A 24,468-nucleotide genomic window follows, 5' to 3' on the forward strand; every position below is an offset into this window, starting at 1 on the left:
CATTTCCCTTCAAATTGAAAATCGAAGAGTATATAAGAAGCATTATCAGCAGTTACATAACAAAGGAAAGGGATTTTCTTTATCATAAAAAACAGTATTAAGGTACTCAACCCTAATGGGACAAAGTCAATCCAGGTAATAAATGTATTAAAAGTTAAGGCAGGTAACAGAACTGCCCGGATTCCCTCAACAGAAGCTTGTGAAATATTTGTCCACATAAGCTTCCTCACATGATCTCATACCCAGCTCTGGAAACGGGGATGATGATCCTCAGATCTTGCAGAGAAGGTCTTTGCCCAACCTGCCTTTAAGGAGGCTACATGGCATGTGCTCTTCTGAATTGATGCTTTGAAGACTTGGTGGCTGGATGAGGTCCTGGGTTCAATCCCCAGGACCATTAAGTAAATAAATTAAAACAAAACAAAAAAACTTGGCAGCTGGTTACTCTGGCAGTTAGATCTCCCATTTTGAGCAGTACAATATTTATTATTTATGGATCACAGTGGCAAGTGGCAAGCAGTTCAACCTAAGAAAAACAAGTCTCTTAAACTAAACTTTCTAAATCTGACGAGTTCTTATAAGACTGAGCCATTATTAAGCTGGCTAATTTCTGTTCAGCGACTTCCCCTAGGGCTAGCTACTCATCTACAACATACTTAATCCACCCTAAATAGAATGGAATGGAAAACCATTAAATTTTAGTTATCTGTTCTTGTTTGTTTAGGAAAAGGCAATAGAAAAAATAAACTTTTGATAATTATTGATATTTAAATTAAATAAATTTGTTTTCCTGCAGAAACACGGAAGAATAAAAAACCAACTAGTACATGCACATTATTTCTATAAGGCATCAGTAAACACTAAGTAAATACCTATTATTAGTTTACTAACTTCAAAAATGTTCCACCTTTATTATTTTCACTTATCTTTATCTTCATTCAGGATAGTAAGAACTTTTGATTCCATTTGGTTAGTTTTTTTGTTTTTTTCCTTAACTTATTTGTTTGAATGTTGCAGTTAGGAAAATCTCGGAATCTTTTGGAAAATTTTTGGAAGCTCTAAAATTAATCACGAATAGGAAAAAGTGATTTGATTATATATTTATCCTTGTGAGAAGATTTTTTTAAAAAAGAAGAAACGTTGTCTTGTGGAATTCAAGAGTTTGGGGGATAAACTCGGCCCCTAAATAACTTTATTTAAAATATTTTGAGTATTTATATTTGTGTATATGTGAAAATAGGTCTAGAAATTTCATCAGGTTCCTGAATAAGACAACAGGCTACCCAGGTTATCAATCACCAATATAAACATATTTTTAATTTCAGTCTTTAATATGTAGAAAAATACCATTAGAGATTTGTATTTTATCAAAGATATTCTGGTCCCTTTTAATCCAAAATTTAATTAGCAGGAAGGATTGTAAATATGTATTTTCTAACTGGCAACAGGGAGCACTGTGCCGCCCCACCCCACCCCCTCATAAATAGAGACCTAAACGCTGGGTCTGATTTAGCAGGGCCCAACCTGAGACCCCATCCCCTCCTCCTCAAACACTCTCTGGCATTCTGGGTTCCAGCCCTCTGTGTTCCCTTCAGGTGAATCACCGTCTGATTCCTGCAGGTTCAGGAAGTGCTCTTCCCCAGTCTACAAATCTCACCTCCTCTTAGATGTGACTCATTTCTATTAGCGAGAGAGCAAGTTGCTCCAGTTGTTCCGAGCAGGAGAGCTTGAAAGGGTGCCCCAAAGGACAATCCCAAGGCGGGCAGGGGAGCACCCACCTTCTCTGGTAGGGACGGGGAAAAATGCTTATTTTTTTATGCTTTAGCAAAAAAACGACATCCCTGCCGACCTCATGCTTCAAGGCTTATTCTTAATCAGAGCTGAGGAGCCTGTTTCGACTTGAAGACATCCGTATCAGGTGAATGGACAGCCAGCTACCGCAATGAAAGGTAAATGAAGTTGTATTTTTTTTTTAATTTCTTAAAAGCCATGGTTGATAGGACATAGCACTGGTTAAGGCTGTAATTATACCTCTGTGTAAATCTGAGGGCTGAATAAAAAGCAGGAATGAGAATGCTAAGTGAATGAAATCCACAAGTCCTCTTCAGGAGGTGCCACTTTCCCAAACGGGGGCCACCTGCCCTTCCTGGGACTTCACTGTTTCCAGCACAGGCAGGCTGATAACGTAAACCGTGTACTGTGCCTTCAAACGTGGAAATGATGCTTTGGAAATCACTTCTGTTAGGTGACTTTTTAAATCACATTTGCTTTATTCGTTGAGTCAAATCCAAAGTCCCTTATAATTATTTCCCAAGACCCCAAATTTAAATTTGTTCCATAATCTTTCATTCACATTTTTTAAAAAAAGAGATCAAAAGAAAAAAAGATGATTTTTCTCTCCCAATTGTCTCATTTTGATAAAAGAATTTCAATCTTTTCATTGTACCACAAAGAACAGGGCAATCCTCATTCTGATTCCTCAAGAGATCGTGTTAAAACATGTCAGGAAAGGCACTGGGCAAACTGCCCAGCTCCTGACGAGCAGCTTAGAACAGCTCAGTCCGCTTCACATTCAGACCGGTGGGGAGGTGCTCCCTTCACTGAGGGACTCTGGAAGCAAGCATGCGGACATGAACCCTCCTAAGTTATAATTGGGATTTTAAAGGACAGGCGAGCCTAAGGCGGGGTGACTTTTCGATTTATTGGGTTAAGGTTTATCTGCTACAGAATTTTACATCATATATTCAAAGTGGATCTGCTTTCATGTTAGGTGTGTCAACACTTTTAACAACAGCTTTCTTTTGTAATTCTAATTCGAGACTCCAATTTCCTAGCAAAATGAACAAGAAAAACTTTGGTTCTATGTTACCAAATATATATGGGGCAGAGGAGAGCAAGATATTATTACTTATTTTATAGTATTTGTATTATTATTTCTGCCAGTTCAAGGTTAACAGTGTTTCCCTCCTTGGAGCTAGGGACCAAGGACACGTGCTCTCTTAGCCCTTCAGCAAATCCTAAGACTGTTCCCAACACCTATTTGAAAAGTGTCCCAGGTACATGTGGGCTAAGGAGAAGGGGCTCGAGGAGCAGTTAGATTGCTGAAAACCATACTTAAGGATGTAGCCTGGAACGTAATTAGTCAGAAAATCATAACTATTTCATGAAGAGACTGAGGCAAAAATTTCCGGGCTCGAGACAGTATGTTGAGAGGGCCTATTAACCCAGGGATACAGACAGGTGAGAGATGGAAAATGAATTAGAATGGATGTTTTCATTTAGTTAGTGGTGTCTGTGCCCTCTTCAAAGTCTGCCTGCTTCCCTTCCTTCCTATCTTAGGGCTTCACTTCCTTTAAGAACAAAAAATATTTCACCCTTAGCCTTGCACTCTGAGAAAATGCCACAGAAATTTAAGACAGCAGAGACCTGAATGGCGATTTGTCCTTTGCATACCTCTAAACTGAAAAAAACTAGGCAAACCCATGAAATGCCCCCAGAGACCAGTAAAAGGAGTGGTGGTGAGGGCAGGACAGAAGGGAGGTGAAACCCAGGTAAAAGTCACCCGGGAGCACCCCCGTCTCCAGGGCACTGCTGTGTGCACAGGCACGGGACAGGAGTTTGACTTAGAGCAGAAAGACCAGGAATCACAGCAGAAGGGCTGGGGCTTGGGTGCTGATGATCTCAAAGCCACCAGTGTGACTCAGGCAAGCCTCTTACTTCCACAGGAGCTGAGGGCCCTCCCTCACAGTAAAACGAGGGGATTAGACTGAATGATCGTTAGAGGCCCCCTGCACGGCCAGATTTCCATGATCCAGGTGATGTGCTGAGGCACTAGGGCTGGTTATTAAGAACCCAAGGCTTGGACCAAACCAAGGATGCTGGAGGGGACACTGTGTAGAGCCAATGATGAGGCGGAAGACTGGTCCTCCCCTTTTCTGTCCCAGCCAGCTACCTGATGTTAATCAAATCTCAACCTCTTTTGGCCCCAGATTCTTCCTCCGCAAGACAGAGATAAATACAGTTTGCTCTTGCTTCCTCGGGTGGAAGTTTTTCATTAATACAAATGCAAGGGCCAAGAGCAGTTCTTACAGCTGTGACCATCTCAGGCAGAGAGGACAGAGCAGAGGCAACCACGATCCTGTGGTTAAGAGCTAGATGAAATGAACCCCACGGAAAACAGCAAGGTGAACAAGAAACGAGATGCAAATCCTCTGCTTCAGGCCAATGGTTTAAGCCAAGCTCCTATCTGACCTGTTGCCAAAAAGTTTCCAAACTTTCTACCTCCTTATATGGTAAATATGGGCAGAATAGAGCATTTATTCTTCATCTTGTACCTGATTGGCACATTTTATCTTCCAATGACATTCCTACTTACCAGACACGAACAAACCTACACTAGAATGCATCTGAAGAAGAGCACTGATTAAGTTTCACTCGGTGTAAGGTATCACATTAAGTGACACATATCAGTGATTCTTTAATTTCTCTTATAAGGCAAATTTAATAATAATAATTTCCAGCATTCTGGAAGAAGACAGTAACTCCTTAAATGACTTTTTCTACTGTACTCATATGACACAAAGTGTCCTTCTAAACCTTAATACTAAAACAGCAATGATTAACATGCATTGATAGCTTAATATATGTCCAAGACTACTGCATATTTTAACGTATATTACTTCTTTAAAAAAACCTCACCCAACTTTGAGATGTATGCTGAGGTCACCCCATTTTACATCTGAACAAACTGAGGCTTAAGTGTTCTACAAGAAAGCAGCAGAGCTCTGACCTTGAACAAAGTCTGCCTGCAGTCAACCATGCTCTACTTTTTAAAGTTCTGAGTAAACTCAGTATTTGCTATTTTTTTTTTTTGTCAGTAATTTAGGTAAATTATACAGATTTCTGATTTCTTTGCTGTACTACTTGACTGCAGTAGATAAATGGCCATCTTGGGCACATCATGCCCTGTAACCAAGGTGGAGCTACTTTACTTCCTAGTCTTCCCAAAGGAGACATCAGATTATAATGAAGCAGTGAACCTCCAGTTTGTGTGGAAGCAGCAGCACAGAGTAGTTAGAGCACAGGACTTTGAGTGACCCGTGATCAAATCTGAAGCTGAAGGTCCTGCCCCTCACCAGGCGCATTAACCTGGGTGAGCTCTAGCAGTGGAAGAACAGACAGCACAGGTCTGCTGAAGGAGCCTCTCCAAGCCTCAGTTTTTTCATTTGAAAAAATGGGCACACTATTCTTACTACCACTCAGGAAGAATCTATACAGTGAGTTCTTCCTAGATGCCAAGCTGCAATAAAAGGTCTATAAGGATCGAGGGGCATCATACTGTGGTAATACTTCATTCAGTTGTCAAATCAATCCTGTGATGAATGTTTTAGAGAAGAGGAAAGTAGGGCACAGAGGGGCTAGATAACCTGCCCAAGTAAGTGGCAGATCTGCAACTTGAATCCAGTGTCTTTTTCATAAATTAAAATTTATCTAAATAATTTAGAACAGTCCTAGGTACAAAATAATATCAGCCAGCATTTGCTGAAACCATACTCTTATTAATGTTGTTTTTGTTGTTGTGCCTAGCAAGATAGAAACACAGACTTCCCAGCTGCCAGAGGAGGGTTTGTCTATAGCCTGAACATGCTCTTGGGTTAGAGATTACCAACTTTCAGCCATCACAGTGACAGATTCTCCAGAGGACAGAGTGGAGTCAAACTCTGCTTTACAAGTCTGTGAGTCTAAAGGGTACCCTTTGCTAAAATTATCAAGATTCTGGTTGCTTCCAAAGTGGAAGCCACTATAACAGAGGGCAGCAGAAACAAACTAATCAAAGGTCCCTGAGCTAAAGGAGCTTATGATCTAGTTGAATAAAGAAAAATAATAACAGAAAAATACTTGGGTTGTTAGCACTCAGCTGTACGGCTCTCGGGCTGAGAGCAGACAGAAGAGATCCGAGAAAATACTACGTGGACTCGAGACTGCAGGCACTTTCGGACCTGCCACGCTCCTTTTGGGGTGGATGACCTACCTGTCCAAACTCGTCCCTCCTCGTCACTGCCAGACTCAAAGGTTAGAAATGTAACTGAAAACAAATCATCAGTGGGCTTCTCAAAGCAACTCAGATTAAGTCGACCAAAAGGCAAGCCGGAAAAACTGCAAAATTAATTGTTTACTGGCTGTATTTATAGAGACAGTCCTGTGGGAGGGTATAGCTCAGTGGCAGAGTGTGCGCTTAGCATGCACAAGGACCTGGGTTCAATCTCCAGCACCTCCATTAAAAATGAATTAAAGAAATCTAATACCTACCCTCCTCCCCAAAAATTAAGAGTCCTTCTCATGGTGACTAGGTACAGTGTGGATACTGAGGGCAGTCCTTAAATAATCACAGCCTCAATTATTTTTTGGTTGTTTCAACCAAGCATTTTAAAGTCCTGGGAAATGAAAACTTTAAACAAGATAAAAAGATGAAAATTGTCTACGCAGTACCCATATAATATGTAGCAAGATGAATGAATAAAAGAACAGTGGATGCCTTCAAAAAGGTAACTACTGTACCAATATTTGAGCTATCATGATCACCGTTCAACAAATATTATGGTTTTTATTTATTCATTTATTCAACACTAATATTCTCTTTCCCTTGAAACACTGATTCTAATTTCGTGTTGTAAACAAAACACAGATGTATAATTTGTGATGTGGAAAAAAGCAACCGCACAGCGCCTGCAGCCAATAGTGCAACACCTCAAGTGTTCTCTCTATTTTTCATCCTAAGACCCAGAAATACTGAATATCTGATACATACTCAATCCCTAACAAAGTCATGCTGGGACTCCACATGGATACTATTTAGAATCAGTTTACAGTTTATATGAAATTGCAGGTCAGACAGACACTAAATAACTGACCAGTGCAGACAGGAATTTGAGAGCTCAAAGCTGAAGGCACACGATGTATGAATGTCAGGGAGCCTAACACTTGTTCCGAGGGCCGCCTCGTTCCTTCTCAGTCCTGGAAGACACTCCCAGCAACACAGCTGTCTTGGAACCAGGGTGGCCAAGCCCAACACCTCTGCCCTTACCGTCTCCCACCCTGGCCCCGGTGGGAGATGGTGTGTTTCCCCATGTGTCTCCCTCTTCTCTTCTGTGAATTATAACCCAGTTAACTGCACGCTAGGCAAGCACTCTCTCCAATGTACTCACGTGGCTATTTATTTAGATCCTGGCTAAGTCACCCAAAAGGTTTGAGGTAGTTTACAGAGATGCTTAATATGAATTAAGTTCAAACGAATGTTAACTAAGGAAAATGGAGCCTAGGAAAAGCAATGGTGGGAAATTAAAAGCCACGTGAGGGGTTACTTCACCAAACACATTAATTCCTATCTCAACTCCAACAGGAAAACAAGAAGGCATACCGATGCAGTTCTGGTAAATTAGTAGCAGGCCTAAAGGAACACCATCCTCAATATGGAGACTAAAAAGAACGTTCTCTCAGAGTCCTCACAGAGGAAAACAAAGTTATGTTGAATACCCGAAGAGCAGACACAATGAAAAGGGCTGAATGCCTGGAGGTTATCAACTCAAAGCTCAGTCCAGGCAAGGCTGCTGTAAGCAGGCAGGTGGGAGAACACATTTTCATCACACTGCTGTCTTCCTAACCACTCTAGCACAGCCTCTCTGCCCCCTTCTTTCCAGTATACCTGATACTAATTAGCAAAATTTTCCAAGCGCTAGACATATTAAGCTGAAGCATAAAAAAGTGCCATTTCGGCCTATAAAAACATTTCCATACAGTTCCACCTAATGCATCAGCATCAAGAAAAAAGAAACCTTAGAGCTTTTGAAAAAGTATTTATCCCAAATTAAATAAAACGCCATTCAGTTCTAAAATCCTAGAAATGGTCTCAAAGCTTGTCTTATAAGCTCATCACTTTCAGATGAAAAAGAAAGTATCATGTTAGGGGAAATTAGTAAAAATGAGGGGCAGGTGTACAGCTGGCCTGAGGTAACAAGGCTCTAAGTTCCACAAGATGCTGGCAGAAACCCCATGGAGAGACCTGCGGCAGACCCCGCAGGAAATCAGATGTCACTAACTGTAACCCAGGGACAAGTTTATTTGGTCTGTGTTAACAAAATTAAGCCAAAATTTAAATTCCATGCAATTTTATATAAAAATCTATTTTTCTTGTAAATCCGATAGTCTGGTGGCAGGTGACCCACACACCTGTGTGGCAACCACCCGGAGCCTGGCAGTGGGGCAATACTCCTCAGGTCACCACGGCCCCCAGCCCTCCTGATGGTCTCCTCTGACACCTGAAGCTGCTGCTGCATTTTACTGGCAGGCTGGTTCTGCTGATTACTTCCTCTTCTACCCAGCTCACTCTCCTCACTAACAATAGATACGGTGCTATGTTAGAATTTGCAGTCCACTGCTTCAGTCCCCTCACTTCCCGGTGAGCTGTTCACAGACCCCAGAGAACCAGGGTTTGATCAGCTTTCCCCCAGTCCCTACTCTCTCAGCCCTTCTAGGTTGTACTGTTTCCCTTCATTTGTAAAGAAATAAGATAATGAATGCTAGTGAAGTTGACAGCAGGACTTACTTTAAAATAAAATGTTAATAAAATTCACACACACACACATATTATATAAAATGAACTACAAGTGATGCTGGATCCTCCCACCACATATGTGTGCAGGGGTAGGAGGTAGTATTTCTTGTTTTTATGAGAGGAGAAAATAAGACATGGTGAGGGTTTGATGCCAAAAAAAAAAAAATTTGTTAAATATCCATTAGTATTCAAGGCTTCACTAGAGAATCTTTATCATTGAAGGCAGAGGATGAAACTGAGGGAAGACTTAGAATAAGGTACCGGTCTTATTTCATTAATTAAAACAGCATTACAGTTTGGTTAAACTGTGACTCAAAAAATTAGGGTAGCTAGCCTGACACCCATTCTAGTGGGAGAGGCCTTGAGGATACCTACCCCCTCATCTACAGTCCAGAAAGCCATGGTGATGACCTTATTAGAATGGTGGCTGTGACAAGCAACACCATGAAGAATAATTATGACCCTACGTACAATCAATGCTTAAGCCATGGAAGGACCCTCCTCAAACAAAGAACATCTCCGTAAGTCTGTGAAGAGCATCCTTCCTTTCTTAATAGGCTGGTAAATGGTAATCAAACAACTAAAGACTTCACTTAGGGTCTTGGATCCTAACAATTTTTTTAAGGGACCAGAGGCACTTAAATGCATTTGGCTTAGAACATACTCATCCAAAACCACTACCTTGGCTATTGGGATTGCAGCCTGTAACCAATTTGACCAGCCAACTCTGTATCAATAATCCAGAGTTTAGCTATGTATAAATTACACTTTGCCTAAACAGAACATAAAAATACACATTTCAGTTCAGGAAAAGATAAAATTTGACTATATGAGTAATAAGACTTCTACTATTAAGCAGAAAAAAGCTAATATTTGCCATGAATTATACCTTTATATTACCGCAGCACTTAGAATAGAAAATGGACCTGCATACAATCTCTCTCCAGATTCTCACAGCACCTTTGGGAGACAGGCCAGATGTTTATTACTTTCCTCATTTCACAGATGGGCAGCTCAAGCTCTGAGAGGTAAAATGCTTTGCCCAGGGTCACAGAGTCAAAGACTGAGTCAGAAACATAGCACCTGCCAAGTGCACTGAGGTCCAGGACACCGTGCTGGCTACTCCTGTGGTGTCACTGAGATGGTCAAGTAGTTCAGCAGAGAGACAGCCTGCACTGGGGTCACAAACTCTGGACCTCATGTCAGGGCTTTGCCTCTTACTGTATGTGTGATGTGGGACAAGTAGTTGAACCCGGCTGAGGTTCCTCAACTGGACAATAACCTGGTTTGGGGTAAGGTTTGTAACCTTAAAACAACAAAAAGGAAGCTTTAGACACAAACCTTGCCTTCAGGGAGTTTACGACCCAGTTCACACCACCCTCTGTCCTTCCCTCAGTCAGTCAATCAATCAATCAATGAGTGAATGAGTAATAAGTAACTAAGTAAGTAGCCAACCAGAGGTCATCTGGGGGAAAAAAAGTTAAATCTAAACGTGAACCAAAATATGTCTAATGCAGGCTACAGATGCCCAGAACAACTTTGCAAAGAGAAGTTTAGGACAGTACCTGACAAACCAGAATGAAGGCTGGGTGCTTTGCATTCCAACACCTTTGGGTTACTGACTCCAAGCCTGCATTAATGATGTGCCTTGTGAATACAGTGACCTAATTCTATTACAAAAAAAAGTAAATTATACCCAGTGAGGTAACCTGTTTCTTTCCCAAGGCCTTCAGCAGAACTGCATCTTAGCAGTATTAGAACACGAACTCTCACTCACACTCTCTCTCTGGTTTAAACTGGGAAAGATTCTTAGGTTACAAGTGATTCCAAAATATAAGAGTGGCTGTACCTTTCACCAGAAGCTTTGCCTTACATGGCTTTTGTGAACATTGCACCTTGACACTGAAGTTTAGGGACTACAGCAGTCTTCCCATGTGATCTACCAGTTTAGAATGGATTTTCTATTAGAAAGTGACCCAAAAAATCCCCTCAGATCTGAAATTCACAATTCCAGATGCGAGCTTCTAAAGAACTAACTGGAATGTGGAGAACAAATAAAAGAAGTAATTACACTACAACTCTGTCATTTCAGAACCACCGCCACCACCACCAAATAATCAGTCCAAACCATCGTGAGCAGCTGCAGCTAGGGAGTAAGCACTTAACTGGCATTTATCTTTCAAACCTTGACCAGAAGGGCAATAATGAGACCCTGGGAAGCCAGGGAGAATAAAGGCACTGCCACAGCCTGGCGGGCACCCCTGCCGGCTCTTCCTGCTGGGAGGGAGTTTCCCCAGCTTGGCAGCGGCCGCTCCCCGCCCATGCTGAGATCTAGCCCAGTGAATTTTAAGAGCAAGGCTGTGTGCCCAAGGTAGCAGTTCCGGAGCCCGGGATGCTGAGGCTTCCCAGTCTTCCCAGGCAAATAGCAGGAGGTTTGCAGCCAACACACCTGGGTTCAAGCCTCTGCCCCAGCATTAATAAACCTTTCCTTCCTTGAGACCCAGAATCTCAGTTTTCTCAACCATAAAAGCAGTTTAACAATACAACCAGTAGGGTTTTTCACTTAAAAGGCTGTAACAGAGGGACTGGGCATAGAGAAAAAGCTCAACTGTGACCATTAATTATTCCTCGAGTGTGCACTAAACAGCAGATCTCCTGCCGCTATTTTTTCTGGGTTGCTAAGAGGCACCAGGAAAATCATTTGTTAAGAATGCTAAGTGCTCGCTTCGGCAGCACATATACTTAAGAAGAATGCTAAGTGTTGGTCAGTAAAGCAAAAACAGGTAGAGAGGGGGCGGAGGAAGAAAGCTATGTGTATAGTCAATGTAGAACATCTGATGAGCCATATGGGTCAAATGTCGCCACCAAAGATTAAATGATAAATGAATCAAGAGTTGCAAAATCAAGCGCCTATAGGATCAGACAAGCATCTCCCCAGCGCGGGGGCCAGAGGATATCAGCAGAGGATGCTGTGAGCTGGTGACCCGGGGAGCACATCCCCTAAAGGCAAGAGGCAGCTGTCACTACCAGGCCATTCACACTCAGTGAGGGCAAATCTCCTTTTTTAAGATGGGATCCAAACCTGGATTCTTACGTGAAATTTCCTGATGTTTTCCACATTGCTCAGGCCAAACAAGACCATGTCTCCAGTGTGGAAGATAGCCGTTCCCTTATGAGCTTGACAAGGAAAACAAACCCCACCTCTGCCCTCCTCCTCCTCCCACTCCCGGCCCTTCAAAATCACCCCCAGGACTGTGCTGCATTAATTGTATTCCAGGGCAGGATAATGGAAAGAACTGCAGACTCAGTTTCGATCAGATCTGGTAGGAACCCTGACCTTACCTATTACTAGCTGTGTGAGTCAGGGCAGGTTAATCAACATGTCTGAACCTTGGATCTTTCCACCTGGGGAGGAAAACGGGAATAAAACACGCTTAGGACGAGGGCTGCCTGAGAAGTCAAGCACAGAGTTCCAGGCTTAAGATACAGCAACTGAGGACATGTTCATCCTTTTCTATCATGACATTTCATTCATTTTAAAAGCCAGCTTACAACCAATCACATCACAACATAGTTAATAAAATAGTCAAAGGATGACATCAATGGATGGCTGGAAAAAAACCCAGAAAATCTCTAGGCATCGATACCACTGAACCTCAGGAATGGCTGTGAAACCTGGAGCTGCCACAGACATCACATTCTCGAGAGCTTTCGTCAGCTCTCAGCTGAGGGAGCAGTAGGTGGCAGGACAGGTCTCCCGCCCATCAGCGAGGTCCTGGACCTGAGCCCATTACTGTGGCTGAAGCAATCCTTGTTGCAACACCTTGCAGGCGCTGGGACGTGCAGAGGGTGCACACTGCTCTGCAGTGAACTGCACAGGGGGCCCGGAAGCTTCGGCGCCACTGGTGAAGAAAGACAGCAGGCAGATAATGCTCAGAGGCACCTTAAAGGAAGCTCTTGAAGCAAAAAGATCAGTCAAATGACTCCTCCCAGGGCGGCTAAAACCACAAACCGCATGAGAGTCTCGGAATAAACAAAGTGGCAAGAACTCGGTCTCACCGTGTGTACAAACCTGTCACTCACTAAATACACTCTATTGTGCACCTGCAATATGCAGCGGGGCTTACGAGGCTTAGCCCGTCCCCTGTGCAACTGTGCCAGATGCTTCATAAACACTCACTCCAACCTCGAAGTTAGCCCATAATGGATGCTCCATCACACCCACTGCTATACATGAGAAGGAGCCTCAGAAAGCTGGCAGGCAGCAGAGCAGGGATGGGAACCCAGCACTCCCCCACACGCCCCCCACACTAGGGGAAGTGGCAAGGTTTCTGTTTTTTGTGGTTTTTGTTTTTTGGATTTTTTTTTGCCAAGCTAGGAAAATATTTTAAAATGTAAGCCATTAAATGAGAAACTTAGCAAAATCTTCCACCAGTCCTATATCTCTCTCTACCTCCCACCTGCTCTCTCTTTTTCCCACTGCAGGCATGTTTTTTTTGAAAGAGTTGGCTGAAGTCGCTCCCTTACGTCCTCACCTCACAAGCATTACTCAACCCTCAGTCATCAGCCCTCTGCTTCTACCCCTACCTACCCCCCACACCCCTCCACCTCCAGGAGGACACAGGCAGCCTGGGCAAAGACCAACAATGACCTCTTTGTTACTAAGTCCCATCCAATGGCATTTTGCGTCCTATGTCTCTTGACTTCCCTGCACCATAAAACTAGTTACAACCTCTCATCTTGGTTCACGTGACATTCATCTTTGCTGATAACCCTTCCAATTCTCTGACCACTCCTCCAGGCACTTCTCTCTCCTTAGGATTGCTCAGTGAAAACATCAAGGTCAGCCTTCTCCTGTCCTCAGTCTACCAGGCAGGTTCATCCTGGGCAATCTCATCCACTCCCATAGCTTTTTCTATCACTGATCTTCTATCGACCTTAAATTTACAGCACCAGCCAGGAGCACTTCCCCAGGCTCCAGGCCTCTATCCTCAATTACTTAGCAGACATCTCTACATGGATACTACACAGGCATCCTGAAATCAAAGAACTGAAGTCTGAACTCCACCCACCCTTTAATGTGCTCCTCCTCTCTTGGGCCTGAACATCAATGAAGGAAACCAACACCCACTGCCAAATACTGGAGGCCACAACACTCCTCCTCCCTTTGCACCAACACCAGTCAGCCACCAATTTCTCAACAGGCCTCAAATTTGCCTCTCTGTCACTCAAGGCCATCACCATCTCCCCACCAGGTAACAGCAGGTTGTCGTGGGCCACACTCAGCATTTCCACATGCTCCTTTCCTATTGGGCCTTCAGCAAACCTGCCACAACCTAGCATCAGAGCTGCCCTGGAACTGCCCTGATCTCCACTCCCCCCACTAGGGGACACCTCTGTATTTCCAAAGCATCCCAACCTCTCATTCTTTACTCTGTGGTCTGTTTACTTCTGGATCCTCAACTAGACTCTAAACTCCTTGAAGGCAGAAACTTAGCCTCCTCATCTTTACAATCCCAGGGCCTAGAACATGAGTAGACCTTCAGTAAACGACCTTATGGAAAAGGTCAGATAACGGTTGACACTGAAGGAGAGGTAGAGATTTCCAAGGTATGGAAAGAGGGGGAGAAAGGAGGTCACTTAAGAGTATGAACAGGAAAGAAGAAAAGCAGGGGGCTAAACAAAAGGCATGCCCCTCGAGACGCAACGGTCTGGCTAAATAGAGAATTCCTGATCAGACAAAAATGATCTTGAATGTCATTTAGGCAAAGACTAATGGAAATAACACAAGAAAAACTACATTTACAAAGCACATAATTTATAAATATGTATTCTAATTTAACCTCATAATGATTCTATTGAGTAGATACTATTGTCATCTGACTCAGAGGATTAATTACAAGATAAGCAGATTCCCCCAAGTTTAGTGCCAACTTTTAACCAACAGGACCCAGCATCTTTTGGCTTCCACACTCCATGATCTCCAACCCTAAAAAAAAAAATAACTCCTTATATTTCATTAGTAACTGTAATTCAAGAATTCCCCTGTCATATCACACTCAGGCTTAGAGAGCATGACTACATGGGTTATACAGAAAGAAGAATCTAGCAACATGAAGCAGGAGAGATTTGAGAGGAAAGAGGTAAGAAGCAGGAAGACCACAGAGGTCAGTGCAGGACCACACACGAGACTAGGAGGGCCTCCACCGGGGGACGGGAGGAGCCAGGTGAGGACGAAAGCAGAGAAATGCTACTGCAACAGAGGAAGGAGAACGCCTAGGTCAGTGATGGACTAGGTGAGCTATCCAACCTCTCCACCAAGAGATGAAGAAAATATTCATAAACAAGGATGAAAGGAAGACAATTTGTTACAAAGAAAGAGAAAAGAGTCAAAGTTTAGAGATGCTGAGTTTGAGGAACACAGAGAGACAGCACGCTCCAAGGTACACAATGGACTGATGTCTGGGGGAAGGAGGAGTAAGATTATGGAAGAGAGGCGATGGCCGAGCATCCAAGGAGACGCGAACGCTCTTGAGAAAAAGAAAATGAAAAACTGTGGCCTGATCTGGGTAAGCAGTTCATCTAGAGAAGGAAGTAAAAGAGATGCAGGAGGCAAGAGACAACTCTCAGAAGCCGGTAGAGGAAAATAAAACATCTCATTTCCCAAACCTGGAAAACAAATTTGACTCCAGAAAATTCAAATACTATGTCTGAACTAATTAAAATCCAACTCTTCCATATAATTTCAATATGAATGAAGAAAATGGGAACATGGATCCCCCACCAAAGTACGAATTGTCATTTATAACCAGAGTTTGAATTTTGGACTCAATTCTAATAGAAAAAACAAATAAATGAATCATCCAGATCACTAAGCAGCGCCCCTCACCTACTTCAAGGGGTCGAACTCGTGCTAAATGTACTTTGCATTTTAGTATGTTTTTCGAGACGACAGGAATGTGCTTATTAAATACTTTTCCTTGGTCTTAACTCATCCATTAATGTACAGTGAATTGCTGTTTCTCTTCCTTTTTTCTTTTTCTGTGTACTCTTTCTTCCTTTTTAGCTTTTTTGAGATATAATTTACATACCATAATTTTCATCCATTTAAAATGTACAATTCAATGACTTTTAGTAAATTTAGTAAATTGTTGTGCAACCATCATTATAATCTAGTTTTTATCACCCCCATAAAACCCCTCATGCCCTTATAGGTAATCTCCACTCCCACTCCAGCCCTTTTAACCTACTTTCCACCTCTGCAGATTTGCCTCTTCTGGACAGTTCTTCTAAATAGTATGTGGTCTTTTGTACCTGGTCTCTTTCCCTAACAAAGTGTTTTTGAATTCAGCCATATTATAGCTGCATTTCACACCTTTTTATTGCTGAGTACTATTCCATCGTGTGATTACACTACATTTTGTTTACCCATTCCTCAGTTGACATTTGGGTTGATTCAACTCAGCTATTATGAATAATGCTACTAAAAGCACTTGTATATAAGTCTTCGCATGGGCATGTATTTTCATTTCTCTTGAGTAGATACTATCTATGAGTGGAATTGTTGGGTCATAAGGTAAAAAATTTAGGTTAAACTTTTTAAGAAACTACTAAACTGTTTTCAAGGTGGTCATATCATTTTAAATTCTCACCAACAACCTATGAGGATTCCTCTCTCCCCACATCCTTGCCAGCCTTGGTTGTTGTCTTTTTTATTTATAGCCATTCTGGTAAATGTGAAGTAGTATCTCACTGTGGTTTTAATTTGACTTCCCCTAATGATGTTGAGCATATTTTCACGTGCTCTTGGTAAAATGTCTAAACAAATCTTTAGACTACTTTTTTGGTTATGCTGTTTTCTTCTTATTAGGAAATTGTACAAGTTCTTTGTATACTGTGAGTTTAATCCTTTATCAGAAATGTGATATGCAAATATTTTCTCCCAGATTCTTTTCCGTGTCTTCCTTACTGGCTAACTGTCTGCTCTCTCACTGCTGCTTGTGGCTCCCCCACTTCTAGACACTGCTTCTCCTTCAGTGGGGGTAAGCCGCACTGGTTTCCTTGTAATCCAGTAAGGTCTAAGTGAAGTCAAGAAGGGGAAAACCACATAACTTGCACGCAGAGGAACATAAAATTAAAGATGTGTTTTTCATGGAAACTTCCTGAAATGTTTCCATGAGAAGTTGGATTCAAGAAAACTATGTTTACTAAAATCGAAAGATCATTATTATAAAGTTTAGAAAATCGCCTCAATCATTCTCCTGGGTAAACTTTAATAGATGAAAAAAAAAGCCTTGTCTTCCTTTAAAAATACCGCAACACTGGCACCCAAAAAGGAGGGACTCTAAGGACCTAATCGTTGTCTGTGACCAGTTAACCAGGAAGTACCTCTGACTGCCCAACATGCGCCACATGCCGTAGCCATTACAGGTGAGGCAGGGATGGAGTGTCTAACTCTCAAATGAGATGATGGGTGCGGGAATCTCTGAAAATTTGGAAACCCTTTTTAACATCTACTAATAAATCCAGCATCTAAACTTCACATGATACTAGGGAACAGAAGAAAAGGACAAAGTAACAAAGAAGTAGAGGCTAAGTGCCTCTCCACGTGCTGCCCAACTCTTACACACACCTTTTGCCTCCCAAGTCCTCTTTCCTTGCTGACTCAGCAAATGTAACTGCTTACCCTGGCCAGAAGACTGCTTCGTACTGGGGGCACGAGGTTACTTGGGGTCCCTCTGCAGGGGTGGGGCAGACAAGCAATGCCAGTGAGGGGACTTGGGGATCTCACACGGTTTCGCTTCATGAGTGTGACTTCCCCTAGAGCCGTCCCATACACGCACGTTTGCCTTCAGCGGCACACTTTCCAAAACAGTTCCCACGATTTCTTCTCTCTTTGACCAACCCCTGAAGGAAGTCAGAACACAGCAACCAGATGAGGCTGCTGAAGGAGGAGTGGGGGAAATGTGTTATAGCATTCAATGCGCCGCCTGATCTCAGGTAATTGTTATAAAAAGGTTGTGAGGAATCTGAAGGTCAGAAAAAAATAAGATATTTAGACAAAATCACACACCAGTCACTCAAAGGCAATTTAATTATTCCTAGCCAAATTCTATAGTTACCACAAAGAAACACAAGGACTTAAGAGGCAAATGTTCAAATGATATTAAATTCTTAATGGGGATCTATGTTTGAGGAAAATACAGAAGCCCATGTAAATCTGAGTCCTGATGGGTATGTTTTAGGTCCTTCAGTCCATTTCTAGAAAGGCCAGGTGATCTGATGGAGGAGATCCAACTGGTAAGTGTCAAACCAGAACTAGAACTCTGGACATTACAGGAAGAATTGGATGCTGATTGCATGTGAGCTTTATAAAACACTCTTACATGTATCAGTGCTAGATCTTTTACTTTTTTAATAGTCTCCAATTGTATCTAAGTCTCATCATAGATGCATACATGAGCTGAGGCTTGAGGGGGGAATGAGTTAGAAGCAGGGATGGGAAGACATAAGCTAATATGTCCTGAGTGCATCCTTGGACCCAGGTTCTGACAAGTGCCCTACAGATGATCTCACATAATCTTTATTACAATCGTATAGCAGAGTATCATCATTCTCATTTCAGAGATGAGGACACTGAATCACAGAGATGTGAAGTAAGTTTCCCAGGGCACTCAGCAGCATTAAGATGGAAAGCATACACAGAAATGGCCTGTGCTTTGTGGCAGGCTGAAAGGGATGTGAAAATGAACAGCTCTTGTCTGCTACAGCCGTTCATATCCAAAGAGATGCTTTTTCTGAATCATGGAGGCATATATGTGTATTTTTTTCATTTTTTAAAAGAAAAGATCAAAATGCCGTGTGTTCAAACTCCTACCCAACTGTTTTTGTTTTTTCTTTTTTCCCCAGAAATCAAACCAGGAATAACCTATGCTGAACCCTTGCCTCAATCGCCCCCGAGTGTTTCCTGACACATATTCTTGCTTATAGCCCATCTTAACTAAAGAATGGGGCTCAACTTGACACTTGCAAAATTACCAGGTAAGCCATAGGAAAAGAAAAATTAAAAAAGAAGGGGGGGGGGGAGAAATTCTTACTTGCTCAATAACTGATATATACACTATGTGGCAATTCGTGGGTTTTAGGGGCCACCAAACCAACTAATAAAATAAACCAGCATTTATCCTTGCCTTTCATTAGATGTAAAACAGCAACCACGCAGGATGGCATCACTGAGAGAAATTTAACTTGCCATCACTTCATTTTAAGCTTTGTTTCATCTACAGACCACCTCTAAAAGGACAAGAAAGATTAAATTAATAACAACTGGAGAAGTCTTTTTATATCCAAACTAAAGTATATATTACCTTCCAGACGTAATAATCTAGATTGAGGTTCACCAAGGTTCCCTAAGAGGACAAAGACCATTATCTACTCACACTACTGGGCAACTAGAAAATGATCGTGCCAGGGCAGCTGTGCCCAGGCAGTGACACCCTGTAATGTGCATGACTCTGGTGTTTCATTCCTGCCTGGCAGGTAGAGCAGCGACATTATTGTTGATACTTTCACATCTTGTGCCAAAGTGTGACACGCCCCAAGGAGCAACCATGTTGCTTCCTCAAAAGGAAATGGGACCAAGATTCTTTCCCCCTCGATTGTCTGTAATGCGACTGCAATCGATGAGACAAACTGTAACCAGCACCCGAAGTTACAGAGTGAATGCCTGCTGAGTACTAGATACTATGCTTGAAATGTCTGCAAGGCATCTAACACTCAGAAGCCAAACGCTGCTATTTATTCCTTTTCACAAAGTCATGAAGTGGCTAAACCAGCACTGTCAAACAGGACTTTCTGCAATGCCCTTTATCTGCACTGTCCAATACAGGAGCCACATGTGGCCAGTGAGACTTCTGGCTACAAATCATATGCGTTTCTCCAACACACACAAGCACAGGCAGCCCCAGCCGGCAGCCCCAGCATACCCTCCACAGTACGACTCCCACACACACAGGCACAGCACGATGATTTACCATGGAACTAGAGCTCTTACATCACTGCTTTTGTTAATTTAGTTTAAAAGGGGCTGGAGCAGGAGCGGGGGGCAGGGGAGAAAAATAATAAAAGGAAATCTGACCCTCAGTTATCACTCTGTAATCAAGCTCTGCACTGAACAACCCAGGGAACAACATCTCGGTAAACAAGGAGTGTGTGAGATGTGAGAGAACACCCTTTACACTGAAAAAACAGCTTCAAATTTTTATTAATTGAATCACTAAGCTACCTGCCATATAAAATGTTCCCTAACTCGGCCAAGTTCTTTACTGACCGTGACTAACAACACGACAAAACCGCCGGAGCGAAGACAGCCACTCGCTCTTAATGGTCATCGTTCCTGAGCAGGAGCACGGTGCAGAGAAATGCTTCTGAACAAACCCACAGGCTTTGAAAAACCTGGGGCAATGGTACAGAAGAGAAGAAACAATGCAGGTAGTTGACAGAAAAGAAGGCGTAGACTTAATTCTTTAAAAAAAAAAAAAATCAGTGTCATACAAAGCTCTCTACATTAAGTTTTGAACCATCCAGAGCAACCCACAGATGGCTCTTCTTGCTTCTTAGGAACCGTTTTCCTTTTTCGTTACTGCCATATTATTTCATAGAATGACCCATGATGGGCTTTAACCATTAATTTAAGCTGCTAATGCAGCTTGATGTGCAATTTACTTCATTTGCAATCATCAAGTCCAAGCCTATTCCATTGAATTAAAAAGTCCTATATTCCAAAATGGTAATCCCCTAAATAAGTAAATAAACCTAATTACCTCCAACTCCAAAAAAAAAAAAAAGGCAATCCCATACATAAAGTAAGGAAGCAAATACTGTGAGGTGACGCAATCAGCAAGTTTAGCAGCAGACTGTCTCAAAGCCACAGAACAGTCATCAGTCACTCTGGAACCAGGTCACTTGTGCCTGATATTCCTCATGACTCAGTGTATATATAAGGACTATTTTTGACATTCTGATTTAAGATTATCTTTAATAATATCTATAATTGATCGGTAAATGATCGTCATTTACTAAGGGTGCTTGTTTGTACAATTAAAACTTTATATAATGAACAGACACGAAATCCTTAAACACCCCTGAGAAGTATGGGTCCTCCGGTTCCACAACGGATATGCACAGCAGACCCAGCGAGCCAGCACAAAGGGCTGAACCAGTCCATGTCTAGTACACTACAGCTTGGGAGCCATTCTATTTGCGTCTACGATGGCTGAGAAAATCATTCCTTAGTAACTGTTACAAGGCACAGCCATCATTTCAGGAGATAATGCAGCTGCCCCTTTTCAGACTGGACTACGTATCCCAATTAAAAGTTACTTTTCCTCTCTCCAGTTCCCTTAGGGTTCTACTCTGGGTTATAGAAAAGTAACAGCTAGTAGTTAAATTGGGGAAATTAATTCAAGCAGATATCTTAACCCAGGTAAAACTGCACATCTTCAGAAGCTTCTAAAGGCATGGACGCTCATGTGGATCTTGTGGTGCAGAAGCAGCCAAGCCAGCAACACTTCATTAAGTCAAAGTAAGCTTGAACAATACTGTTCAAGACAATATCTGAAACTGGAAACAGTAACATAGATGGCAGCTGAATCAGTCATTTTAAACTTGTAAAGCTTAATAGTACTGTGGGTCTCATCGTAACAGGCTAGTCCAGGTATAAATTAACAGCCTGTGTAAGGATATTCAAGCCAGGAAAACCAGTTTTTAAAAACACTTGTAGCAGAGAATAAAAGAGAAAGAATCAGAAAGAGGACAAGGTTACTTAAGGAAGAGTCTAAGTTTACATTTCAGGCAGCAATTTAAGAACCTGTTTTTGAATTTTAATCATCAAAACTATCATCCCTGGTTCAGTTCTTCAAAGAGGAACAAAGTATACACTACACTGCCTGTCATGTAGGGAAATGAGGGCTAAATTCATGCTGTTTTACCTCTAAAACAAAATCAATTCAAAACATGACTGTAATTAAACATTATTAATTAGTGAGAGGTGAAAATTCAGAAATGATTTTCCTTGTAAACTTACAAAAAGTAACTTCAAAAAGTTCATTTGCAAATTGTTAGTTCCAGTTTGAAAAAAAAATTTTAAAAGACAAAATGTAACTGGATTACAAGAGCCAAGAGATTTACTGGGAGTCGGAATGCCTGCAGGGATTGCAGACTGTTGTGCTGGTCTGACCCCTGTGGAGGGAAGAGGAGGAAGATTCAGACTGCAGTGCAGTTTGAAGAAAGTTTTGGCCAGACTGATGAAAAGTCCTCCAGCCAAAGTCACTGGTCAGGGGAATCCCTACCGTCCCAGGAACAGCCGTGTCTTAGTATCCTTCCTGTGCTCAGTCACGGGCTGGGAGCAGTCCACGGGAACATGGCATCAGCAAGAAAACGGTGCTGGATTCAGAGCACTGAGCTGGAGTTGCCCATCAATTACACCCCCCACAGGAGGAGATCTGAGAGGCCCATTCCCAGAGCTATCATGCACATCCCAATGTTTATAAACTGTATCATCGATTATATGATACAGCAGGCATAGGTCTCTAACAACATGAGCTAAAAATTCCAAAATAGCACAAAATTTAAAATGTTCATATCCTAAATGCAATAGGTATAATCTAGTCTTACAGATAAAAATAGGTACCAGCCTACAATGATTTTTAATAATTGTCCTCCTTGATAATGAATTTGAATGTTAATAACAATTGTTTCTTTTTGTTTATCTTCCTGACAATGGTCTCTAAAGTTTTTTAAGCACTGTAAGAAAGTCATGAGCAAAACATTCAAAATGACCCACTAGTTTTACTCTTTCCTAATTCCTGATGATTAAACAGCTTAAAATTGAGAGAGACAGAGAAAAGATATTTCAAAGAGCATGCCAAATACTGCACTAAAAGAATAATCACAAGCTACCATTTTTCCTTGTTATATGAAATTTTAAGTTTTGTGCTCCCAGATTTTGTTGATTCTAGTTGTAATGATGTCAAACCTTAAGTTAAAAATCTAATCAGGATAATTTTTACTGATATATTTATTTTCATTTTTAAACGGTGAGCATAGAAAACCAGAAATTTCACAACTTACTCAAAGGACTTGGGGAGAGGGATGGGATTTAGGGGTGAGGGCACCAATTCTTGAGCCACTCAAAATATTAACAATGTACTAAAAAGATTCTTTAAAGACATTTTTAAACAAGCCCAAAACAGCAAGATTTCAGCCTGTAAGAAAGCCTAGCAGTCTGGGGAGCACACACGTGGAGCACTGATGTCTCCCCACTTCTCCTACAGATGATGAGCTGCATGGCCAAGGCAATCACACTGCAAGTAACGTGAGCGATGGACCAGGAATGAACACCACCGTTAACAACGAATTTGACACCATCGTCTTGCCTGGGCTCTACCTCGTTATATTTGTGGCAAGCATCCTGCTGAATGGTCTAGCCGTGTGGATCTTCTTCCACATTAGGAATAAAACTAGCTTCATATTTTATCTCAAAAACATAGTGGTCGCTGACCTCATAATGACGCTGACATTTCCCTTTCGAATAGTCCACGATGCAGGATTTGGACCCTGGTACTTCAAGTTTATCCTCTGCAGATACACTTCAGTCCTATTTTATGCAAACATGTATACTTCCATCATGTTTCTTGGGCTGATAAGTATCGACCGCTACCTGAAGGTGGTAAAGCCATTTGGCGACTCTCGCATGTACAGCATAACTTTTACGAAGGTTTTATCTATTTGTGTTTGGGTGCTCATGGCTGTTCTGTCCTTGCCAAACATCATTCTAACAAATGGTCAACCAACTAGGGAAAATATTCATGACTGCATCCAGCTTAAGAGTCCCTTGGGAGTGAAATGGCATAAGGCCATTGTCTATGTCAACAGCTGCCTGTTTGTGGCTGTGCTGGTGATACTGATCGGATGTTACATAGCCATATCCAGGTACATCCATAAATCCAGCCGGCAATTCATAAGCCAGTCGAGCCGAAAGCGAAAACATAACCAGAGCATCAGAGTGGTGGTGGCTGTGTTTTTTACCTGCTTTCTGCCCTATCACTTATGCAGGATTCCTTTTACTTTTAGTAACTTGGACAGACTTTTAGACGAATCGGCACACAAAATCCTGTATTACTGCAAAGAAATGACACTCTTCTTGTCCGCGTGCAACGTGTGCCTGGATCCAATAATTTACTTTTTCATGTGTCGCTCATTTTCAAGAAGGCTATTCAAGAAATCAAATATCAGAACCAGAAGCGAAAGCATCCGATCACTGCAAAGTGTCAGAAGATCAGAGGTCCGCATATACTATGATTATACTGATGTGTAAGAGTTAAAGGCCACCAGGCCTTCTCTTGTTTGTTGAAGTTAAAATGTACAAAGTGTAAATAAATGTGTCTTTTCATTATCTTCGCCTGAGCCCATCAAAATATGGATGAAAAGAGAACTGAAATGGTATGAAATCAAGGTATAATTTGGAACCAAGAAAAACATTAAGGCATGCCAAAAAGTGAAATCAGCAGGAGGTGGTGGGCAGCTGAGTGGCAGAGGTCACGGCTCAAAGTTTAAGGAGCAGATTGCAAGGGCAGAAAAGGCCACAGCAATGCCAGCGCACTATACCCGCCTTCCAGGAAATGTTGATGCTCTGAAGCCACTTTTGAGAGAACAGAAAGTATAGAGAGCTCTATCTAACCCTGAGCCTTAAGATTTGGGAAAGAAAATGCTGCATTCAACACAGCTCACTAATTGCAGATACAATAGAGTAAATATGGATTTCTAGGTCTTCTTGTCATTCCTCCTAGTAACCACCT

General features: G+C 42.0%; 2 protein-coding genes across 4 annotated transcripts in view; one reads left to right on the top strand and one right to left on the bottom strand.

Annotated features, from left to right (window-relative positions):
- MED12L (mediator complex subunit 12L) overlaps window positions 1–24,468 on the bottom strand; it is a 625,134-nt gene that overhangs the window by 100,235 nt on the left and 500,431 nt on the right. The gene's annotated exons all lie outside the window — the stretch shown is intronic.
- Window positions 1,661–24,067, top strand: GPR87 (G protein-coupled receptor 87). Its single transcript, XM_074369442.1, has 3 exons — window positions 1,661–1,949; window positions 18,521–18,652; window positions 22,945–24,067. Exons 2-3 carry the CDS (start codon window positions 18,619–18,621, stop codon window positions 23,985–23,987), a joined length of 1,077 nt encoding a protein of 358 aa, XP_074225543.1. The 5' UTR covers window positions 1,661–1,949; window positions 18,521–18,618; the 3' UTR covers window positions 23,988–24,067.

Source organism: Camelus bactrianus, chromosome 1, assembly GCF_048773025.1.
Source record: "Camelus bactrianus isolate YW-2024 breed Bactrian camel chromosome 1, ASM4877302v1, whole genome shotgun sequence".
Lineage (NCBI taxonomy): Eukaryota > Metazoa > Chordata > Mammalia > Artiodactyla > Camelidae > Camelus > Camelus bactrianus.

What these genes read in the sequence shown, in the direction of transcription:
- GPR87 (XM_074369442.1), top strand. Translation starts at nt 18,619, where the DNA reads ATGGGGCTCAACTTGACACTTGCAAAATTACCAG. An exon ending in GACACTTGCAAAATTACCAG is followed by an intron (nt 18,653 to 22,944) that starts GTAAGCCATAGG and finishes CTTCTCCTACAG; the next exon opens with ATGATGAGCTGCATGGCCAA.